Raw genomic sequence first — 25,009 nt, 5'->3', positions numbered from 1 at the left:
TTAGGGGACTATCAGAAGAAGAGAGAGAAGGATAGAATCCTTACTTGAACATATGATGACTTAATAAACATGAGAATTTTAACTTTTCTTATTTAAGTATTTTCTTATTTGATTCTTTCAGTTGGAATGAAGATAAACATTTATTGCTGTATTGAAAAAGAAAGACATTAATGACTGAAAATTTCACAAATTTAGGGGAGAAAATGGACAACCAGATTTAAGAAGCCCAAAAAACTGCCACAAGAAAGAACTCAAAGAAGTCCATGCCAAGACACATAATCAAATTGTGAAAAGTCAAAGATAGAGAATACTGAGAGCAGAAAAAAAAAAAAAAAGTGACTCATCACATAAAAAGAGTCCCTATCAGGCTATCAATGAATTTCTTGCCAGAATTCTTCAAGGCCAGAGGGACTGGGATGATATATTAAAAGTGCTCAAAACCAAAAGAAAAAAAACCCTGCCAAACAAGATCATTATACCTGGCAAAACTGTCTTTTAAAAACGAAGGAGAGATATAGACTTTGCCAAATAAACTAAAGCTGGGGAAGCTTATCACTAGTAGATCTACATTACAGGAAATGCTAAAGGGAGTCCTTCAAGGTGAAATGAAAGGACTCTAAACAGCAACATGAAAGCATATGAAAATATAAATCTTATTAATAAAGGTGGATATATAAACAAATATAGAATACAATACTGTCATGGTGGGACATACATCACTTGTCATTCTGGTATAAAAGTTAAAAGATAAAAAGTGTAAAAACATTTTAACTATAAGACGTGTCACTGTATGCACAATATAAAAAAAGGTGTAAATGTGAGATCAATCATTAAGTGTAGAGAGGGAAGAAATAAAAGTAAAAAAAAAGTAAAAAAGTAAAAGAAGTAAAAAAAAGAAGTAAAAGAAGTAAAAAAAGGAAGTAAAAAAACCTTGAAGATTAGAGCAGTTGAAGTTGCTATCAGCTTCAAATACATTATTATAATTATAAGATGTTCAAAGTCAGCTCTATGATAACCACAAATATAGAGTATATGAAAGATACAAAAAAATGACAAAGACATCAAAGTATGTCTCATACACACGTGTATACAAAAATCAGTGAAACACAAAGGAAGAGCGCAAGGGAGAAAAAGAGGGATAAAAAAGCTATAAGATAGAAAACAATTAATGAAATGGAAAGAGTAACTTCTTACTTACCAATAATTACTTTATATGTAAATGGAGTAACTCTCAATCAAAAAATATAAAGTGACTGAGAGGAGGAGTCAAGATGGCGGAGGAGTAGCAGACTGAGATGACATCAGGTTGCAGGAGTTCAGCTAGATAGTTATCAAACTATTCTGAACACCTACAAATCCAACAGGAGATTGAAGAGAAGAAAAGCAGCAATTCTAGAAACAGAAATTCAACCACTTTCTGAAAGGTAGGACGTGCGGAGAAGTGAATCTGAAGCAATGAAAAAATAGACCAAGGGGGTCTTGCAGGGGCCAGTTCCTGGCAAGTGGTGGAGCAATGAGCACAAAATTTGAACATTTAAAAGTCTGCTCAACTGAGGGACATTGCTCCAGTGGCTAAGCAGGAGTGGAGCACTCTCAGGGACAGTGTGGTCTCAGGTCCAGCAAGGTCACAGAAGGATCAGGGGTGTTTGAGTATAGCAGAGCTTACAGGTATCAGAGCAGGGAAGCTGGTACAGAGACAGAGCTGAGGAGTGAGCTCTCAGCTTGGGGTTACCTTAAACTGTGATCTGTGGCAAGGTCAGGCCACTGCTCTTTGAGCAGGGACCCCACAAGTGGCACATTTGAGGAGACTCACCTTCTTCTGCCTAAGAGCAGAGTGGCAGAAATCTGCTGGGTTTGGAGACTCCAAACAGGGCCATGTGCCAGAGACAGAAATGCTCAGTCACAGGCCTGGTGAGCTCAGAGCACTGACAGAGACCAGGGAAACAGGAGTGATTGACAGCTTTTCTCTGAGGGCACACTGAGGAGTGTGGCCCTGAGCTCTTGGCTCCTCTGGGCTGGAGATTGGGAGGACATTTTTATTCTCATCCTCCAGAGCTCTACGGAAAGTGTTCAGGGAATAAAAGCTCCAAGAGCGAACCTGAGCAGATTACTTAGCCTGGCTTCTGGCAAGGGCAGTGCAATTCTACCTTGGCCAAAGACATTTGAGAATCACTGCAATAGGCCTCTCTTCCAGAAGATCAGCAAGAACATCCAGCCAAGACCAAGCTCACTGATCAAGGAGAACAGCAGAATTCTGGAGGAGGGGAAAGCAAAGCATGGAATTCATGGCTTTCTCCCCATGATTTCCTAGTCTTGCAAAGTTAATTAAATTTTTTAATTTTAATTTTTTCTTATTCTAATTTTTCTTAACTTTTCCTCTTTTAACATTTTTTAACTAGTTTATCTTAACAATACCTTTCTAAAAAATCTTTTTAAACCTTCATTATTACAGTCATATTTTATCCTTCATTGTATCTAACTTTATTTTCTGTATACATATAGGGATTTTTCTTCTAAAAACTTTTGGGATACAATTTCTTCTAATATATCAAAATATACCCTAAATCTAGCACAGGGGTTTGTTCTAGTCTCCAGCCTGAGCAAATTCTCCCCACTTTCTTTTTCTTTCTTTTTCCAACCAATTTATCTTATCAATTCCTTTTTTAGAATTTTTTAAAATTTCATCTTTACAGTCATATTCCATCCCTTCAACGTGTTTACCCTTATTTGTGTGTGTGTGTGTGTGTATGTTTTTTTTTCTTTTTTTTTTTAAAGATTTTATTTATTAATTTGACAGAGACAGAGAGAGATCACAAGGAGGCAGAGAGAGACAGGGAAGCAGGCTCCCCACTGAGCAGAGAGCCTGATGCAGGGCTTGATCCCAGGATCCTGAGATCATGACCTGAGCTGAAGGCAGAGGATTAACCCACTGAGCCACCCAGGTTCCCCTAAGTTTTTCTTTCCTTAAAATTTTGGGAGGTAGTTTCTTCTAAGAGACCAAAATATACCCAAAATCAAGTGGGTGGCTCTGTTCTATTCACCAGACTAATGTGTGTGTGTGTGTGTGTGTGTGTGTATAATACACATATTTATATGAAAAAATATATATTATAAAAAATATATTTTTTAATTAAAAAAATTTTTTTGAACTTCTTTTTACCCCCTTTCTTCTCCCCCCCATTTGGGGCCTCTTCTGATTTGGTTAGCGTGTATTTTTCTGGTGTCTTTGACACCTTTTTAGCATTTTATTCTCTAGTTCATATATTATTATCTGGATAAAATGACAAGACAGAAAAACTCACCAGAAAAAAAAAAAAGAACAAAAGGCAGTACCAAAGGCTAGGGACCTAATCAATATGGACATTGGTAATACGTCTAGAGTTCACAATGATTATTCTCAAGGTGCTAGCTGGGCTCGAAAAAGGTATGGAAGATATCATAGAAACCCTTTCTGGAGTAATAAAATCTAAAGCTGAAATCAAAAGAGCTATTATGAGGTGCAATAAAAAATGGAGGCTCTAACTGCTAGGATAAATGAGGCAGAAGAGAGAATTAGTGATATAGAAGACCAAATGATGGAGAATAAAGAAGCTGAGCAAAAGAGAGACAAACAAATACTGGACCATGAGGGGAGAATTCAAGAGATAAGTGATACCATAAGATGAAACAATATTAGAATAATTGGGATTCCAGAAGAAGAAGAAAGATGCAGGGGGGTAGAAGGTATATTGGAGTGAATTATTGTAGAGAATTTCCCTAATACGGCAAAGGGAACAAGCATCAAAATCCAGGGTGCACAGAGGAGTCCCCTCAAGATCAATAAAAATAGGTCCACACCCTGTCATCGAATAGTAAAACTTACAAGTTTTAGTGACAAAGAGAAAATCCCGAAAGCAGCTTAGGACAAGAAGTCTCTAAAATACAATGGTAAAAATATTAGATTGGCAGCAGACCTATCCACAGAGACCTCGCAGGCGAGAAAGAACCGCCATGATATATAGAGAGCACTAAACGTGAAATATATGCAGCCAATTGTACTATATCCAGCTAGGCTGTCATTGAAAATAGGGGAGATAAAGAGCTCCCAGGACAAACAAAAGCTAAAAGAATTTGTGAACACCAAACCAGCCCTACAGGAAATATTGAAAGGGGTCCTCTAAACAAAGAGAGAGCCTAAAAGTAGTAGACCAGAAAGGAACAGAGACAATATACAGTAACAGTCACCTTACAGGCAATAGAAAGGCACTAAATTCATATCTCTCAATAGTTACCCTGAATGTAAATGGTCTAAATGCCCCTATCAAAAGACACAGGGTATTAGAATGGATTAAAAAAAAAAAAACCCATCAATATGCTGTCTACATGAAACTCATTTTAGACCTAAAGACACCTCCAGATTTAAAGTGAGGGGATGGAAAATAATTTACCATGCTAATGGACATCAGAAGAAAGCAGGGGTGGCAATCCTTATATCAGATAAATTAGATTTTAAGCCAAAGACTATAATAAGATGAGGAAGGACACTATATCATACTCAAAGGGACTCAAAGGGTCTGTCCAACAAGAAGATCTAACAATTGTAAATATCTATGCCCCTAACATGGGAGCAGCCAAGTATATAAACCAATTAATAACAAAATCAAAGAAACATATGGACAATAATACAATAATAGTACGGGACATTAACACCCCACTCATTGAAATGGACAGATCATCCAAGCAAAATATCAATAAGGAAATAAAGACCTTAAATGACACACTGGGCCAGGTGGACATCATAGATATATTCAGAACATTCCATCCCAAATCAACAGAATACATATTCTTCTCTAGTGCACATGGAAGATTCTCCAGAATAGATCACATCCTGGGTCACAAATCAGGTCTCAAATGGTACCAAAAGATTGGGATCATTCCCTGCATATTTTCAGACCACAATGCTCTGAAGCTAGAACTCAATCACAAGAGGAAAGTTGGAAAGAACCCAAATACATGGAGACTAAAGAGCATCCTACTAAAGAATGAATGGGTCAACCAGGAAATTAAAGAAGAATTGAAAAAAATCATGGAAACAAATGATAATGAAAACACAACTGTTCAAAATCTTTGGGACACAGCAAAGGCAGTCCTGAGAGGAAAATATACAGCGATGTAAGCCTTTCTCAAGAAACAAGAAAGGTCTCAAGTACAGAACCTCACCGTACTCCTAAAGGAGCAGGAGAAAGAACAGCAAAGAAAGCCTAAATTAGCAGGAGAAGAGAAATAAGATCAGAGCAGAAATCAATGAAATAGAAACCAAAAGAATAGTGGAACAAATCAGTGAAACTAGGAGCTGGTTCTTTGAAAGAATTAATAAGATTGATAAGCCCCTGGCCAGAATTATCAAAAAGAAAAGAGAAAGGACCCACATAAAATAAAATCATGAATGAAAGAGGAGACAGCACAACCAACACCAAAGAAACACAAACAATTATAGGAACATATTATGAGCAACTATACGCTAGCAAATTTGACAATCTGGAAGAAATGGATGCATTCTTAGAGACATATAAACTACCAAAATTGAACCAGGAAGAAACAGAAAACCTGAACAGACCCATAACCAGAAAGGAGATTGAAGCAGTCATCAAAAATCTCCCAACAAATGAGAGCCCAGGGCCAGATGGCTTCCCAGGGGAATTCTACCAAACATTTAAAGAAGAATTAATTCCTATTCTCCTGAAACTGTTCCAAAAAATAGAAATGGAAGGAAAACTTCCAAACTCATTTGTTTTTTAAATTTTTATTTTTTTAATCATTTTTTAAAATTTATTTTCAGCATAACAGTATTCATTGTTTTTGTACCACACCCAGTGCTCCATGCAATCCGTGCACTCTCTAATACCCACCACCTGGTTCCCCCAACCTTCCACCCCCCCACCTCTTCAAACCCTTCTGATTGTTTTTCAGAGTCCATAGTCTCTCATTGTTCACCTCCCCTTCCAATTTCCCCCAACTCCCTTCCCCTAACTCCCCATGTCCTCCATGCTATTAGTTATGTTCCACAAATAAGTGAAACCATATGATAATTGACTCTCTCTGCTTGACTTATTTCACTCAGCATAATCTCTGCCAGTCCTGTCCATGTTGCTACAAAAGTTGGGTATTCATCCTTTCTGATGGAGGAATAATACTCCATAGTGTATATGGACCACATCTTCCTTATCCATTTGTCCGTTGAAGGGCATCTAGGTTCTTTCCACAGTTTGGCAACCGTGGCCATTGCTGCTATAAACATTGGGGTACAGATGGCCCTTCTTTTCACTACATCTGTATCCAAACTCATTTTATGAGGCCAGCATTACCTTGATCACAAAACCAGACAAAGATACCATCAAAAAAGAGAATTACAGACCAATATCCTTGATGATCACAGATGTGAAAATTCTCACCAAAATACTAGCCAATAGGATCCAACAGTACATTAAAAGGCATATTCAGCACGACCAAGTGGAATTTATTCCTGGGCTGCAAGGTTGGTTCAACATCCACAAATCAATCAATGTGATACAATACATTAATAAAAGCAAGAACAAGACCCATACAATATGCTCAATAGATGCTGAAAAACCATTTGACAAAGTACAGCATCCTTTATTGATCAAAACTCTTCAAAGTGTAGGGATAGAGGATATATACCTCAATGTCATCAAAGCCATCTATGAAAAACCCACAGCAACTATCATTTTCAGTGGAGAAAAACTGAGAGCTTTTCCTCTAAGGTCAGGAACACAGCAGGGATGTCCATTATCACCACTACTATTCAACATAGTACTAGGAGTCCTAGCCTCAGCAATCAGAAAACAAAAAGAAATTAAAGGCACCCAAATTGGCAAAGAAGAAATCAAAGTCTCACTCTTTGCAGATGATATGATACTTTATGTGGAAAACCCAAAAGACTTCACTCCAAATCTGCTAGAACTTGTACTGGAATTCAGTAAAGTGCCAGGATATAAAATCAATGCACAGAAATCAGTTTCCTTTCTATACATCAAAAAGAAGACAGAAAAAAAGAGAAATTAAGGAGTCAATCCCATTATAATTGCACCCAAAACCATAAGATACCTAGGAATAAACCTAACCAAAGAGGCAAAGAATCTGTACTCAGAAAACTATAAAGTACTCTTGAAAGAAATGGAGGAAAACACCAATGAATGGAAAAATGTTCCATGCTCATGGATTGGAAGAACAAACATTGTGAAAATGTCTATGCTACCTAAAACGATCTATACATTTAATGCAATCCCTATCAAAATGCCATTCATTTTTTTCAAAGAAATGGAACAAATAATCCTAAAATTTATATGTAACCAGAAAAGACATCAAATAGCCAGAGGAATGTTGAAAAAGAAAGCCAATTGGTGGCATCACAATTCCAGATTTCAAGCTCTACTACAAAGCTGTAATCATCAAGATAGTATGTTACTGGCACAAAAACAGACATATAGATCAATGGAACAGAATAGAAAGCCCAGAAATAGACCCTCAACTCTATGGTCAACTAATCTTTGACAAAGCAGGAATGAATGTCCAATGGAAAAAAAAAAACAAACAGTCTCTTCAACAAATGGTGTTGGGAAAACTGGACAGCCATATACAGAAAAATGAAACTGGACCACTTCCTTATACCACACACAAAAATAGACTCAAAATGGATGAAGGACCTCAATGTGAGATAAGAATCCATCAAAATCCTTGAGGAGAACACAGGCAGCAACCTCTTCCACCTCAGCCACAGCAACTTCTTCCCAGGAACATCGCCAAAGGCAAGGGAAGCAAGGGCCAAAATGAACTATTGGGACTTCATCAAGATCAAATCTTTTGCACAGCAAAGGAAACAGTCAACGAAACCAAAAGACAACTGACAGAATGGGAGAAGATATTTGCAAATGACATATCAGATAAAGGGTTAGTATCCAAAATCTATAAAGAATTTAACAAACTCAACACCCAAAGAACAAATAATCCAATCAAGAAATGGGCAGAGGACATGAACAGACATTTCTGCAAAGAAGACATCCAGATGGCCAACAGACACATGAAAAAGTGCTTCATATCACTCGGCATCAGGGAAATACAAATCAAAACCACAATGAGATACCACCTTACACCAATCAGAATGGCGAAAATTAACAAGTCAGGAAAAGACAGATGCTGGTGAGGATGTGGAGAAAGGGGAATCCTCCTTCACTGTTGGTGGAATGCCAGCTGTTGCAACCACTCTGGAAAACAGCATGGAGGTTCCTCAGAAAGTTGAAAATGGAGCTACCCTACGACCCAGCAATCGCACTACTGGGTATTTACCCTAAAGATACAAATGCAGTCATCTGAAGAGGCATGTGCATCCCAATGTTTATAGCAGCAATGTCCACAATAGCCAAACTATATAAAGAACCTAGATGTCCATCAACAGATGAACTGATAAAGAAGAAGTGGTATGTGTGTGTGTGTATATATATATATATATATATATATATATATATATATATATAATGGAATACTATGCAACCATCAAAAGAAATGAAACATTGCCATTTGCAACAACGTGGATGGAACTAGAGGGTATAATGGTGAGTGAAATAAGTCAATCAGAGAAAAACAATTATTATATGATCTCTGTGATATGAGGAATTTGATAGGAAAAATGGGGGTTTTGGAGGGTAGGAAAGGAAAAAAATGACACAAGATGAGATTGGGAGGGAGACAAACCATCAGAGACTCTAAATCTCACAAAACAAACTGAGGGTTGCTGGGGGGAGGAGGGTAGGAAGAGGGTGGTTGGGTTATAGACATTGTTGAGAGTATGTGCTATGGTGAGTGCTGTGAAGTGTGTAATCCTGACGATTCCCAGACCTCTACCCCTGGGGCTAAAAATACATTATATGTTAATAAAAAATATATATAAAGGGACTGAGTGGAGAAAAAAGATTAAAAAAAATCCCAAAATACAACTATATTCTATCCATAAGAAACTCAATTTTAAGGACACATATAGCCTGGGGGGGAAAAAAAAAAGACACATATAGCCTGAAAGTGAAAGAATGGAAAGAGATATCCCACGCAAATAGTAACCAAATAAGAGCAGGAATGGCTATCGTTATTTGGACAAAACAGACAAGTCAACTATAGTCATAAGAGACAAAGAATGACATTATATAATGATTAACAGGGTCAGCTGGTCAGGAAGATCTAAAAATTATAAATGTATATGCACTCAATGTCAACTCACTCACATATAGGAAACAAACACTGACAAAACCAAAGAGAGAAATAGCAATGCAATAATAGTATGAGATTTTAATATCCCACTCTGCATAATGACTAGAGCATCCAGCTGGAAGATAATAAGGAAAAAGAAGACTTGAACAACACTGCGGCACAAATGGACCTAACAGACTTATACAGAACATTCTATCCAACAGCAGCAGAATACACATTCTTCTCAAGCACATATGGAACATTCTCCAGGATAGATTATAGTTAGATTACAAATAAAAAAATCTTAACAAATTGAAGGAGATTGAAATCATAACAATTATTTTTCCAAACATAATGGAATAGAACTGGACATCAATAGCAGAAGAAAAAATGGAAAATTCTCAAATATAGCTGACTCTAGAATGACATGGGTTGGACTGAATAGGTCCCCTCTATGCAGATTTTTTTCAATAAATAAATAAATAAATATATATATATATACACACACACACACACACACACAGAGTAGTGTATACATTTCTCTTCCTTATGATTTTCTTAATAGTATTTTAACTTATGTTGTTTTAAAAATATAGTATATAAATACATATAAAAATATGCATTAATCAACTGTTTCATTATCAGTTAGGCTTCTGGTCAACAGTAGGCTAACAGTTAAATTCTGGGGGAGTCAAAATTATGAATGGATTTCAAATGCATGGAGGGCTGGCACCCCTAATCCCATGTTGCAATGGTATGTGAAAATTAAACAAAATGCACTCTTGTTTCAAAGAAGAAATGGTTCAAAAAATAAATTTAAAAATTTAGAAAAAATCCTGAGACAATGGAACATAATATACCCTAATTTATAGGATGTAGCAAAAGCATAGTAACTGGACAGTTCATAGCTGGAAAAGCTTTTATTAAAGAAGTAGAAAGACCTCAAATCAACAATGTAACTTTACACCTCATGGAGCTAGACAAAGAAGAGTCAACTAAGTTCAATGTTAGCAGAAAGACTAAAATTATACAAAAACTAGAATGGAAATACAATAGGGAACAGGAACACATTAGAAAAAAATCAGTAAAACTAAAGTTGGTTTTCTGAAAAGATCAAAATCGACTAACCTTTAGCTACAATAATTTAAAAAAAGAGAGGAGATTCAAATGAAATCAGAAATGAAAGATGACATTACAACTGATGCCACAGAAATGAAAAGGATTATGAGATAACTATGAGCAATTGCATAGCAACAAACTGGATAACCCTGAAGAAGTGGATCAATTCCCAGAAACATACAGCTTACCAAGAGGGAATTATGAATAAATCAAAAATCTGAACAGATGAATAATAAGAGGATGAATCTGTAATCAAAAACCTCCCAACAAACAAAAGCCAAGTAACAGATGGCTTCAGAGGAGAATTCTACAAAATATTTAAAAAAGAATTAATAACAATCCTTCTCAAGCTCTTCCAGAAAACTGAAGAGGAGGGAATACTCCAAGATCATTCTTTGAGCCCTGATACTAAAGACAGAAAAAGACACTACAAGAAAAATTTCTGCAAGCTCATATACCTGATGAATAAAGATGCAAATCTTCAGTAAAACACTGGCAAACCAAACTTTAGAGCACATTTAATTATGAGAATTATATATCCTGACCAAGTGGGATTTATCCCTGTAATGCAAGGATGGTTCAACATAAAAAATTAATCAATGTTCCAATTTTAGTATATGTGCTGCCGAAGCGAGCACAAAAAATTAATCAATGTGATGCACCACATTAACAGAACAAAGGATAAGGATCACACAGTCAACAGATACAGAAAAAGTATTTAATAAAATTCAACATTATTTTATTATAAAAAGACTCAAACTAGGAATAAAAGGAAATTACTTTACATAATAAAGGCCATATATGATAAGCCTATAGCTTATACCATACTCAATGGTGAAAACCTGAAAACTTTTTCTCTAAGATCAGGCAGAAAACAAGTGTGCCAATTCTTAGTACTCCTATTCAACATAGTACTGGAAGTCCTAGCAGAACAATTAGGCAGAAAAAAGAAATAAAAGGAAATAATCTCTGTAGATGACATGATGATATATACAGAAAACCCTAAAGAGTCCACAAAAAATTAAAACTAATAAATGAATTTAGCAAAATTGCAGGATACAAAATCAACATCAAAAATCAGTGCGCTTCTATATACTTAAAATGAACAATCTGGAAAGCAATTAAGAAAACAATCCCATTCACTTAGCATCAGAAAGAGTAGCATTCTTAGGAATAAAGTTAACCAAGGAGATGAATGACTTATACACTGAAAATTATAAAACATTGTTGAAAGAAATTAAAGAAGACACAAAAAACTGGAAAAACTTCCTGTGTTCATGGATTGGAAGACTTAATATTATTAAAAGTTTATATTACCTAAGTGATTTACAGATTTAATACAATCCTTATCAAACTTCCAATGGTATTTTTTGAATAGAAAAAAATCATCCTTAAATTTATATGGAATCACAAAGGACCCCAAATAGCCAAAGCAATATTGAGAAAGGAAAACCTGGACACATGACACTTCCTGACTTGAAAGCACATTACAAAGACACAGTAATCAAAACAAAGATGGCTTTGGCATATAGACAGACATATATACAAACAGAACAGAGCAGAGAAACCAGAAATACACTTGTGCATCTATGATCAAATGATTGTTGACAAGGTGTCACAACTATACAATGAGGAAAGCATTGTCACTTCAACAAATAGTTTTGGGAACACTGGATACCAACATGGAAAAGAATGAAGTTGGACCATTACACTATACACAAAAATCAACTCAAAATTGATTAAAGACTTACAAATCAGACTTGAAACTATACAAATTGAAGAAGAAAACATAGGGGAAAATCTTCATAACATTAATTTTGGCAATGATTTCTTGGATACAGCACCAAAACCACAGGCAACAAAAGCAAAAAAAGACAAGGGGTGCTATGTCAAATGAAAAGGCTTTTGCACAGCAAAGGAAATGATCAATGAAATGAAAAGGCAGTCTACAGAATAGGAGAAAATATTTACAAAACAATATCTGACACAGGGTTAATATAAAAAATATATATGGAATTCTTTTTTTTTTTAAAAGATTTATTTATTTATTTGATAGATAGAAATCACAAGGAGGCAGAGAGGCAGGCAGAGAAAGAGAAGGAAGCAGGCTCCCCGCTGAGGAGAGAGCCTGATGCGGGGGCCGATCCCAGGACCCTGAGATCATGACCTGAGCCGAAGGCAGAGGCTTTAACCCACTGAGCCACCCAGGTGCCCCAAAAATATATAAGGAATTCTTATGCATCAATAGCAAAAACAAATAAGCTGACTAAAAAACTGGCAAAGGACTTGAAAAGACATTTCTCTAAAGACACAGAAATAAACAAAATATATATAATAAAGATGTTTAACATCACTAGTCATCAAGGAAATGCAAATCAAAGTCATAATGAAATACCACCTCACATTTGTTAGGGTAGCCATTATAAAAAAACAACAACAGCGAATATCAAATGTTGACAAAGATGTGAAGAAACAGAAACCTTTGTGCACTGTTGGTGGGAATGTAAAATTGTGTGTTAGCTATGTACCACGGTATGAAGCTTCCTCAAAAAATTAAAAATGTACATATTATATGATCCCCAAATTCCACTAATGAGTATTTATTGAAAAGAGCTGAAAAGAGGATCATTTTTTTTAATGTGTGTGTTTTTACAGAAGCTTTTATTTAAATTATAGTTAGTTAACACGGTGAAATATTAGTTTCAGGCATACAATTTAGTGATTCAACACTTGCATACCACACCCGGTCCTCATCAAAGGTGCCCTTCTTCATCCCTAATAGCGATTTCCCCCATTCCTCCACCTACCCACACCACCGGGTCACCCTTAGTTTGTCCTCTTTGATGAAGAGTTTGTTTCTCGGTTTGCTTCTCTCTTTTTTCCCCCTATGCTCCTTTGTCTGTAGCATATTGCGTGTTATTCATGATAAAATATGGAACTTTCAATATAAAAATGGATTACTATAGGGAATAGGTAGAGACAAAATCACATTACCTGCTTTACGCTAGATTTTTTTCTCCAAAACTATGAGTGTTTCATAGATTTTCCACCATTTGAATAGTCTGTGCCTTGAATCTAAATATTTTGGCCATCTTGGACTCTAGCATGATTTTTTTTTAACTGACAGGAGTTAATACACAGTGTTATGTTAGATTCAGGTTTACGATGTAATGATTCAACAATCCTATACACTACTAAGTGCTCAGCCCAGTAAGTGTATTCTTAATCCCCTTCACCTGTTTTACTCATCTCCTCACCTGCCTCCCCTTTGGCAACATCGAGTTCGTTCTTTGTATTTAAGTCTGTTTTTTTTTTTTTTTAATTTCTTCAAAACGAAAACCAATTTTATTCCTACCTTAACAATCCACTTGACAGTTTTCACTCTGCTTGAGCAGAAAATGAAATAAAGTGTACTATAAAGGAACAACAACAACAAAAAACCATGTTGGATATCAGAAAATCTGGAATCAAGTCTCCTTCATTATCACTATGAAATTTTGGACATTAGATACTCAGTTTTATCAGATACGACCTTATAAAAGAGATATTCATTCTTACTTTAGAGGGTTCTTGTGATGATCAGATGAGATGAGATAAAATACGTGGCATAATTTGGAAAATGTAATGTGCTTATGCAAATGTTAGCTATTCTTATGTGTTTCTTTAGGATGCTTGTATACACTCAATAAGAGAAAAAAACTACATAGAAAAAATGGAAATAAAATGAGATTTCCAGTTCATTAGGGCCCTACACACTGCCAGCTCTAATGTGCACCAAAATTAGCACTTTGGAGCTCTAATTATACAGATTAACTCTCCATGATGATCAAATGAACCAGGAATTCTTTATCTTAAATGTATTTCTATAAAGTCATACTAAGAAGCATGTAACCAACCACATCATTAAAATTAAAAGAATTCAGCAAATTGCTTGGTCTCTGGAGGGACAAATATCCTCTTCGCTTTCAATTTTCTTCATTCGATATTTCCAGGAAAAATTCCCTGAGAAGAGACTTTTTAATAGCACAGTATAAGCACTACCATATCCTATAAAAATGGAATTTTTAAGCACTATTTTGTAACTTGCTAATTCTTCTCCATTCCTATGCTGTTTTTCTTAATCAAGCACAACATATTATATGCAAAGTGTGAGAGGAAAATCAATTTCTTGATAAATTTAATGCAACTTTTATAGCAACAGGCAGTATTAAATATATTTAATTGTACCTAAAGTATCAGAGATGAATATTCTGGTGTTTTGTTGAGAGCTTTTACAAGGAATCTGTTCAATAAAGAAATATGGTTAGTGTTTAGTAACTTAAAAAGAAATACTTATTTCAGATATTGAGGGCACACTTAGTAATGTTTAGAATTGGATATCTGCATAACTACCTGAGAGACATGGGGTATCTCTGTGTCTTGCTTCTGTATTGGAGCTTTTCCATCTGCAGTCATTTCAATCATGCAAGCAACCTGAGGGCTGCCAACAGGGATTGTGTAGCTAGAAATAAAACAGAAGAGGCCATTATTCTATGTGTTACCGGCAAGAACAGGGTAACTTCGCACATGGATGGTAAGTACTTCTTCAACGACAGAGGTACTTTGTGGATCATAATAGTCCTGAAATATGGCCCCAGCCAAGTGTGAACATTTTAGGATAGATAAAGATATATTTCTTTTCTAACACTGAAATTTTATTTTCCTTCTCTTTTTCTGTCTCTACATCAGGACTGGAAATGCTTTCAGAAAGTTAAACTCCTACAAAACAAAGAGAGCTTTTCTGTATAAGTAGGTAATAATAAATTTTTAGTGCTAACTGTGGTCGACATATGGTCTCACTCATGTAGGGAGACTGCTGGACAAGTAGCAGCAATGTTAAATGATGCTAAACTGCCTACGTAGAAATTTCCCCTCCCTGGCCTACAGGGGAAATAGAAATGGAATAAGAAATGAAAGGCTGCATACCCCTGAGCAGTGAGATTACACTGTGATACAGTTATCAGAACTCAGAAAGCATGCTGCTAATGTACTAGCTGGTACTGTGTCTCAGAGATAAAGAAAAGTATAAGGTTAAGGGAATTTGTAGAATGAATAGTGGAAATGACCAATACACAACTGAAAATTTATCAGTTTATAGAGTGATGCAATCAGATGAAAAGGTATACATGCTAAAGTACTTGGCATAAAATTAAATAGAATTTTAAAAGATAATTCAAATGATATTACCCTGTCACTTGCCATATGTAACAATAGTTACTTGTACGATTATGAAGTCTATTCCACAGAGATATTAGAAGTACATTCACTAATATTCAAAGTGGTTCTTTGCATACTGAAAACATGAATGATTTTAATGCTTTCACTTTTAAAATGCTTTCACTTATTTGTATTTGCTACATTTTAGACAATGAACACCTAATTTTTATTTTTTTAATTTTGACCAACTCCCCCAGTTTGCACATGACTGAGAGCTTTTCCAGGATGCAGGACCTCTCGGGGCTAAAACTAGGTAAGTGCTAAAGCAAACCAGGATCAGTTGGTAAATCTACTTTTAAAAGAAAAAGTCAGTTTTGTTAAAAATCATTGGTTAAATAATTTATCAGTATATTTTTCTTAAAATTAACTTTGGAGTCTAAGTTGAATGGGAAATACAAACCAGAATTTCCTTCTTCACTTCCTTGCTTCAAAACAGACAGCTGTTTTCCTCTTCCCCCTTACCTAGAAATACAAATCTGATATGGTCCTTTTAATACATCATTCTGCTACTTTTTTTTGGCTTCTGCTCTAGTTTACCAAAGGCACTTTGAATTTTGATTAAGAGCACTGTTGAAAATTCTTCAGTTCTAGGAATGACCTCTAGAGCGTCCCATTTATGTGAATTACATACTATAGGGATATAGGAAGCACATTTGTCATTATAGTTGGTATGTGCATATAGATCTGTATGGATGCTTTATACTGGAGATGGAGGAAATACTTCTCAGGGAATGCACATGTCCTTATTAAGAAATAGTAAGATCTCTTTTTGTTTCATTCAGTGCTTGTTAAAAATCTAACCATGAACTGCAGTCTTATAGAAGGAAGCCACTCTACTCTATTTGCTTCCTCTTACCTCCTTCATTTCTTCCCCAGACCCTTCCACCAAATGGTTGATTCTATTGTCAGCTTGGTCTATGCACTATTTTGGAAACTGATACTCTAATTCTACCAGAGATTTTTCTACATGTAGATTATTATCCTTTTCATTTTTATAATCTCATATTTGCTTATAGACCAAATTGTGTGATAAGGAATGAAAAAATGCTCTATAAACAAATTAGACATTATGCTACATAAATTATTTGAGGAGAAATCTAAGTACATATCCCTTATGCCTCTCAAGTATTGCTGAGGCCAGCCAAGTCTAATGATTTAAAGACTTGAGGATCATATTTTGAGATAATCCATTGACTGGCTGAGTGATCTTAGGCAAACCACTTAACCTTTCTTCCCTAAAGTGTGATTATCCACAGAAGGGAGATAATCATTCTTGGCTCATAAATGGTTAGTGAGAATCACATTATTTAATGTACATAAATCATTCAGTGCTAATATTAAAATCCAAAGTTAAAGCAATTATTTGCTGACTGGACAGGGATCTCTAAAGAGATTTTTATGAAAATAAATTACACAGTCAAGTTGAAGTGTTCATCTACTTCTACTAATATTGCTTATAATGGGATTCAAAATCAAATACTTAGGTTGCATTATTTTAAAAACTAAACTCTGACAAAACAGACATTTTTTTCCCCAGTGTCCTTAACATTCTCATTCTTTATATTTATAGTCTTTAGATATGCTAAACAATTTGGCAGAGGCTTCTGACTAGGAAAAGACAATTTATTTTTAAAGTTTTAGAAGATACTGCTCAAACTGGAAGTTCAGGGTATCCATAACCAAGTGAAAGGTTGTAAAAATGTAAACCATGGGGAGTGAATTGTTCAATCAAGTACTTTTATGTAATTGAATACTACCCAGCTCTTAAATAGGAGTTACAGAATATTAATTAATGGTATGGAAAGATATTTGTACAGACTAGAAAAAGAGAAAAGGACAATTTGAGTGATACATCATTTTTATAAAAAACATGCATAGAGATAATAACAGGTTGACTTTCACTAATATTAACAGTGGCTATCTCTGCATGCTGAGAATGCAGATGCCTTTTAATTTTTTTTTTTGCTTATTCGTATTTTCCATATTTTGTACATGGAACAGAAAATAATTTTAAGTTTCACCTTGTAAAAGAAAAATTCAGTTTTATAAAAAACAAATTCCATTTTTCTTTAGAAAAAAAGTAAACATAATTTAATAATATTTCTGGTTTCCTCGATTCCATGTTTTCTTTCCAGGTAGACTACCTTCTTGCTAGGTACGGTGACCCTTGAACAACACAGAGGTTAGAGATACTCCTCTCCCCGCCAGAGGCTGAAACTTGACTAATAGGTTTCTTTGCTAGAAGTCTTACCATTAACATAAACAGTCAATTATACATATTTTATGTTATATGTGTTATATACTATATTCTTGCAATAAACTAAGCTAGAGAAAAGAAAGTGTTATCAAGAAAATCATAAGGAAAGAAAATAATATTTACAGTACTTTACTGTACTTGTCAAAAAATATCTGCAAAGTGGACCCACACATTTGAAACCCATGCTGTTCCAGGGTCATCATCTGCATTGCTTTCTGGCAGCCTCTGAAATTTCTGCTTCTAGACATCTTGTGGAAGCCTATTAAACTGTTACCTAAATTTCTTTTTTTTTTATTTTAATTTTTATTTTTTTAAGAGATTTTATTTATTCATTTGAGATAAGAAGAGACAGCGACAGAGAGAGCACCAGCAGGGGGAGAGGGAGAAGCAGAATTCCCATGGAGCTGGGCTCCATCCCAGGACCTGAAGATCAAGATCTGAGCCAAAGGCAGAGGTTAACTACCCGAGCCACCCAGGCTCTGTTGTCTAAATTTCTTAATCTTGTTTTCACTTTTAAAGATTTTGCTTTTATTTATTTGTCACAGAGACAGAGAGAGAAAGAGAGAGAGACAGAGAGACAGAGAGAGCACAAGCAGGGGGAATGGGAGGTAGAGGAAGAAGCAGGCTCCTCACTAAGCAAGAAGCCCAATGTGGGACTTGAACCCAGAACCCTGAGATCATGACCTGAGCTGAGGGAGAGGCTTAACTGATTGAGCCACCCAGGTGTCCCTTGTTTTCACTTTATTAAAATCCTTTCTTAATTTCTCTATCCTGTATTCTTCCTAGGCACCAATTTTTTCTTCAGCAGTCTCCAGGATCATTTATTCTGTCTATTGAGTTTTAAATTTCAGTGAATACGATCTTTTATTCCTGAGATTTGGAATCTTTTTCATAATTTTTTATTTAATTTGTGCCTATTCTTCTTTTATAATTTCTCCTTTAAAATGGACTATTCCTACACTAATGCTTTCTAGCATCCTAGAAATAAACTTTTTGTCAGACTTTTCTATAAGAAGGTTTTTATCTAGAGTGATTCATATTCCAATTGCTGATTTGCTTGGTTCCTTTCTCAATTTTACTGTGTGTTCTGATATTGTGTAGTGCAGGCTCATTTTCAGTGAGAAGTATTTTTATTTTTCTCTTTTTCCCCACTTCCATTCTCGTTGTTGTGCCTCTTCTGCTGTACCCAAGTCTGATTGCCTAATGGGAACCCCACTGATCTTCCAAGGATCTAAACCCAGATCTTGGATAATGTGTATTTCACAGTTCTGTCCTATAGCGATTTGAAGGTATTCACAGGTTCATTCAGAGCTGAAAATATTGCTTGGTACAATGATGTTTTGGTTGCATTCTGTTTTCTTCCTAGGGTGGCAGTTGGCTAAAAATCAGAATCCCAGGTGATAGTCTCTTTTTCTCTGCATGCAGACAGATGGATAGATAGGTAGATATCACATGTATACTTGAATGAGTAGTTTTAGCTCCTTTATGGGAGCTGAACTTCCCTGTTTTTAGACCTAGACCTTGGCCAGCCTGCAGTATTAGCTCTTGTTGCTTCGCATTTTTGTCTGTTTCTTGTCTGGCGGGATGTTTATTTTGCTTTTAATTGTGCCTTTATATTTTCAGTTGTGTATTTTTAAATTTTCTATCTTATTGCTATGTGTTTGACACTAAGGAAGAGAGTCCAAGTGTGAAGTTAGATTCATCTTGACTAGAAATCTATTTTTTTTACAATAAGAAAAGACAACAATAAAGATCAATTTGAGTCCCTTATTTTTGAAGGCCATGTAAATAGAAAGTTATCTTTAATCTGCGAAGGGCAAAATGAAGAAAAATAAGCCATTTGCAGGTTCCTTTATAATTTTGCTTTAAATTTGGAGGTACTAATTTCTTTGGCTTTGTTCGTATCAGGTTGTGTGTGTGTGTGTGTGTGTGTGTGTGTGTGTGCGCGCGCGCGCGCGCGCTAAAGGCATTTCAATGTATCTGTTTCACAATTTGTTTCTCAGGGGCACATTTCAAAAGCACATAAGTAAAGTGGTTTGCTTTCCTTCCAGAGAGAAATAGGAAGTATGGATTTTTTTTCTTCTCTAAGGTACCTATGTTTGATTTGTCAAATCTGGGAGTTGTATGAGTCACTGGCATTACATCATAATGAAATTAAATACTTTAAAAGGCCCTTGTAGTGCCATGCTGAAGGCTCACAAAACATAGCTCATGCATAATTGCAGTAGCTCTGGAATTCTGAAGGCATGATATAGAAGTAACACAACCGAACAGCACCAAATGCTTCTAGGGAATATTGCAAAATTGATGGTAATATTGAATGCTTCCATAGGTGCAAAATATGTTCTTTCCTCTTCTCACTAGGTTTGGCTATTAACCAGCAATGATCTAGCTTGTCTATTTGAAATTCTGTACATGATTAACTCTGCTAGTAAGTTTCTTTCTTTCTTTACTTAAATTAGACTTTAAAAATGAATGTAAAAGAATGCATTCTTTATATGGATAACTTGTAATGTAGATAGTAGTTAAATGAATCTCCAAATTAATAACTATTCTGACCAATAATAACCAGCCTTAATGTTTACCAGATGTAAGTATTGCTCTGAAGTGAATGATAGTATTTACATTAGGCTCTAGCTTGGAACTTCCTTTAAAAGAATCTTTCAGGCTAGACTTAGGACTGAGAGAGCTTAATGTCAATTGTTAACCCCTATGATCTCCGTATCCTGCCCAAGGTTTCAGTTGAGTTGTGAGAGTTCGCGCTGCATAAGAATTGCTGAGATGGGAGACTCCTACAGCAGATGGCAGTAAAGGTACATGGCAGAGATGGAGGCACTGAAAGGCATCTGGTCCCCACAGATAGGATCTAATTGATAGTGTGATTGTTTTAGCTCCCTGTTTGCAATAGGAAAACATGGGAAAATATATTTAAAAGATTATACATCAGGCAGTATGGATGAAACTGTCCAGAGACATACAGCTTTCCTTACCAGTTCATGTATCTAATATGATTGTCATGGCTGTGTGAACAAATTTAAGAAGATGCTGTTTAAGAGTATGATGGTTTCATACAGCTCTATCAACACAGCCATACTGTTTGAGGCTGTCAGTGTGACTCAGCATAATCTATATGTTAAAAGAGTGTAAACAAAAGATCAGGCACAAAAATCACTATTAGGCCCTTTGTCAAACAAAAGCAATATAAACCTGCCAAAAGCATCTTGAAGGATCCCTTTTTATTTAGAGCACCAAAGAGCTGGCCAGGCTGGCCATGCAAACAGCTTGAACAAGGAAAGCTGCATGACCTCTGATGGGTGGCTGTCAATGAGGTCTTTGTGTCCCTAGATGATTGTCATGAGATGGTCACTGGCTTTAGGTTATTTTATTTAGCCTTTCCTCTGACTGGCAGATAGCCCAAATATCTTAATAATCAATTACCATGAAGACCAAGCCATTATCCTGTGAAGCACTGATATTAAAGAAAGTCTGCAATGATGCCCGAAGACCGCTGAAGCAGGAACTTCATTTACACCCTTGATTAACCAGAGCAGTTGTCAAGGGAACATCCAGACAGCTGTCACGAGATATCACAGGTATCGCCAAAACTGTGATTTTACTTCTGACTACATTATCCAATTCATGTGCAATGGGACAGACAGCATAATCTACAGATTTCATGGTCTCCTGGTAGCATCTGTAAAAGTATAGGTGGCCAGAATTCCCTTGTTTTCTTTATCCTGTAGAAACATTCACATAATGACTATTACAATTATACAAATTGTAATCTGCATCCAGAAATGTTGTTTTTTGACCTGACAACCTCTCTGAATGCAATGATAAGAAGCTTCAGTGGTGTGCTGGAGAAGGCTAGCTATGACTCAGGAGAGCTGGTTTTGTGCATTCCTTCTCAATTCCACATCTGTGAATTCATGTTGGTAGCTTGAAATTGGCCACAGTGGGAGTATTTATGCCTGGGAATTGGCAAAAGCTACAAATCAATCAATCCCTATCCTACCCTTTTCTGTCTAAGATGTGGTTGTAAAACACCAGCACACCACTGAGATTCTTGAGTATTTCTTAGTAGGATTTAAGCACTCACTTAGAACAAGGACATTAACTTGCAAAGCTTAGCTTCACTGTTGGCATTTAATTTGGAATTTCAGTAGGAAATCTTTATTCATACTCTATTAGTTCACAGCTCTAGGTTGAATCAATTTACTCTAATGATAAATGGGGGTTTCAAGACTATTACCCCTAAAACCTAAAAACATATGCAGTTCACAAATACCAGGTAGTGTTTAGTTTTACCCTTCAAGTCTAATACTTATTGGCTCAGTTCATTTGTTTTTAGCAGTCTTGGGGTGTATTTGTATCTAGTCCAAGGAATAAACAATCAAACCTCAGGAGTTGAAAATATCGATACCTGATCCTTTCTTTTCTCTTCAACACCTAATACCACATACACATATATTTTGAGGCACTAAAGTTTCCCATGTTGAAATAGCATTTGAAAAAAATCAATTGGATAATAGATTATTTTACCAAATTTGAACAAAAAACAAATCTGAGGAAATGGGCATGTGGAGAGATTAATTTTTGTTAGGTGACGAGTGAAGCAAAAGGCAAGTTTTCCTCAGGAGAAAGTCTTGTGCATCCCTGTCATTTTTTAATAAGTGTTACAGCGAGTGATGGCTGATTCTTATAAAATTATCTTATGTAAACAATAAATTTATAGTTTTCCCATCTTCTGACTACTATAGTTCTTGCATTATTATTATTATTTATAGCACATGATTGATTTTCCTGGCTGTGTATTTTAACCGAGATTTATTTTACAAAATATTATTTTAATGTTAAAATATTTATATTTATCATGTTTAATCCAAATAATTAATAATTATAGCTTTTATTAAAAATATAAAGAGAGAGAAGATTAACAGGGATGCAAAGGATTTAAATTTCAGAAGCACTTTCTGAGCCAAAGTTGTAAATATTCTTATCAGTCTAAGTGTAAAAAGGCTGTAGTGTGATCCAGTGAGCTGTGCCTCAGGATCAATACCTCTTTGGTTTCATATTTCTTTGTCAGCTAGCATACCATCTAAGTGTCCCTTGTCTCAGCTTATTCAATTTTCTCTGGGCAAGTACATCTAGTTCTCATTCTACATATAATTTTTTTTCTTTATGGTTTCTAAAGTTTTAATGTATGCCACTTTCCCCTCTAATTGTCCTTCTCATATACCTTTGCCAACCATGGCTTCCCCATCTTCAAAACTTCTGATATGGAGAGTAGAAAAGTACAGTTCTTACCCCAAGCAAACTTTCAATTTGGAGGTAACAGAGAAGTAAAATTTTAGAAATTCAACCAATCTAAAAATAGATGGAATTGATGAATATATGTAATCTAGGTTTAGCACTTGAAAGAAGCATTACCAGCCCTTCCTCAATTTTGGGTCTACTCCCATGAAAGTACTCCTAATTTAAAGACTGAGAACAGTTTAATTGAATAAATGATCACAATGATGAAAAAAATGCTTTGTTTTTCACCCTTACAATAGAGACAACATATTTCTGGAGTTATTTCTGATAAGAAAAATAATTACGTTAAGCTTTTGGAAATTTTCCAGAAGACAGTGTGTGCAATACTCCAAGTAGTTAAAAATCCACATCATTTCATGTGCTGAGTAAAATTGCTGATAGTTAGAAATGGTTGAAATTTTTATAGTGCTTGATACAAATAGAAAACTAAATTACTGTAAGGCCTGTAAGTTCAAAATGACAAAGAAATTTAATAAGCTCTAAATCTATGACTGGAGTTAATTTTATTTATCTAATCTTGATCCAAAATGATTTAAGGTAGTTATTTTTAAACTCTAATGTCTTATTTTATCTTAAAACATGTACATTTGTTCATTCCAAAATTTGTTCATTATTCTCTTATAGGACTCAGTCTAAGGTAATTTTTTAAAAAGGATTTAATTAATTAATTTATTTGACAGAGACAGAGGGAGAGACAGCGAGAGAGGCAACACAAGCGGGGGCTGGGGTGGGAGAGGAAGAAGAAGGCTTCCGCTGAGCAGGGAGCCCGATGTGGGGCTTGATCCCAGGACCCTGGGATCATGACCTGAGCTGAAGGCAGAGGCTTAACGACTGAGCCACCCAGGCAGCCCAAGGTAATTTTTTTTTTTCTGAAGATTTTATTTATTTATTTGACAGACAGAGATCACAAGTAGGCAGAGAGTCAGGCAGAGAGAGGAGGAAGCAGGCTCCTGGCTGAGCAGAGAGCCCGATGCAGGGCTCGATCCCAGGACCTGGGATCATGACCTGAGCCAATGGCAGAAGCTTTAACCCACTGAGCCACCCAGGTGCCCCCCCACCAAGGTAATTTTTAATGTAAGATAAAATAGCAAGGAATAGAAGACGAAGGGAACATTTGTGTAGGGAAATTAAAGCATAAATGAAATTTGTGTTCAGGAAAATTATCTTAACTCCAACTTAAAACGGATCTATTCATTCAATAGACCAATGAATGAAACCTTATTATGTAAGAAACTGGTAGGTGATGGGGAGATGGAGGTAGAGAAATTTGTTTTCATAGAGGATAGAGAGGAAAGGCACTGTCATTTTCTGAGAGGTCAATTTTCACTGGGACCAACACACCAGTACTGGCAGTGTAGGTTAGTGTTAATGAGAGCTGACAGATTTGTGCTGTGTGTTCAAGGCTTACTGAAACCCAGTTAACAAGTAATGGGGGAAGATTTTACTCAGAGATAAAAACTGGGACCTTCTCACTACTAGCTCATGAGGCAAAAATGAAAGCAGGGAGTTCAAAGAGTGCCTAACTTTGCTGATTACAGGAAACAAACAAAAAGGGAAATATTTTTTTTCTCATCTTTAGCTTTTTTTGCTTTTCTTTGTTGAGTCCCAGTCCAGGGTGTGGTGCTTTTTATCTTATATCTATTCTAAGCAATACTTGACCAATAAGGACACACTGGAATACATCCTTTCAAAGTGATAGAGACCTTCATAGGGTATACATTGTTATCATTAGCAATGGTTTCTTATAATGGCATTTAATGGAATAATTTGCTTTATTTAGTAAACATTTATGTGGCATTTATTATGGACCAAGCATCATTTTCC

At 35.7% G+C, this 25,009-nt stretch overlaps 1 protein-coding gene and 1 pseudogene across 1 annotated transcript in view; one reads left to right on the top strand and one right to left on the bottom strand.

Moving 5' to 3' along the window:
- The window catches only part of EYS (eyes shut homolog), a 1,652,140-nt gene that overhangs the window by 194,473 nt on the left and 1,432,658 nt on the right, over positions 1–25,009 (bottom strand). Inside the window, 1 exon segment of the mRNA XM_032864581.1 lies at positions 14,749–14,857. Within this exon segment, the coding sequence (XP_032720472.1) occupies positions 14,749–14,857 (109 nt within the window).
- Positions 14,923–25,009, top strand: part of LOC116871751 — a 45,419-nt pseudogene continuing 35,332 nt past the window's right edge.

This window comes from Lontra canadensis, unplaced genomic scaffold (genome assembly GCF_010015895.1).
Source record: "Lontra canadensis isolate GAN:19392208 unplaced genomic scaffold, GSC_riverotter_1.0 scaffold27, whole genome shotgun sequence".
Lineage (NCBI taxonomy): Eukaryota > Metazoa > Chordata > Mammalia > Carnivora > Mustelidae > Lontra > Lontra canadensis.
Note: the sequence above shows the minus strand (reverse complement) of the source record. Positions and strands in the feature narration are given on the sequence as shown.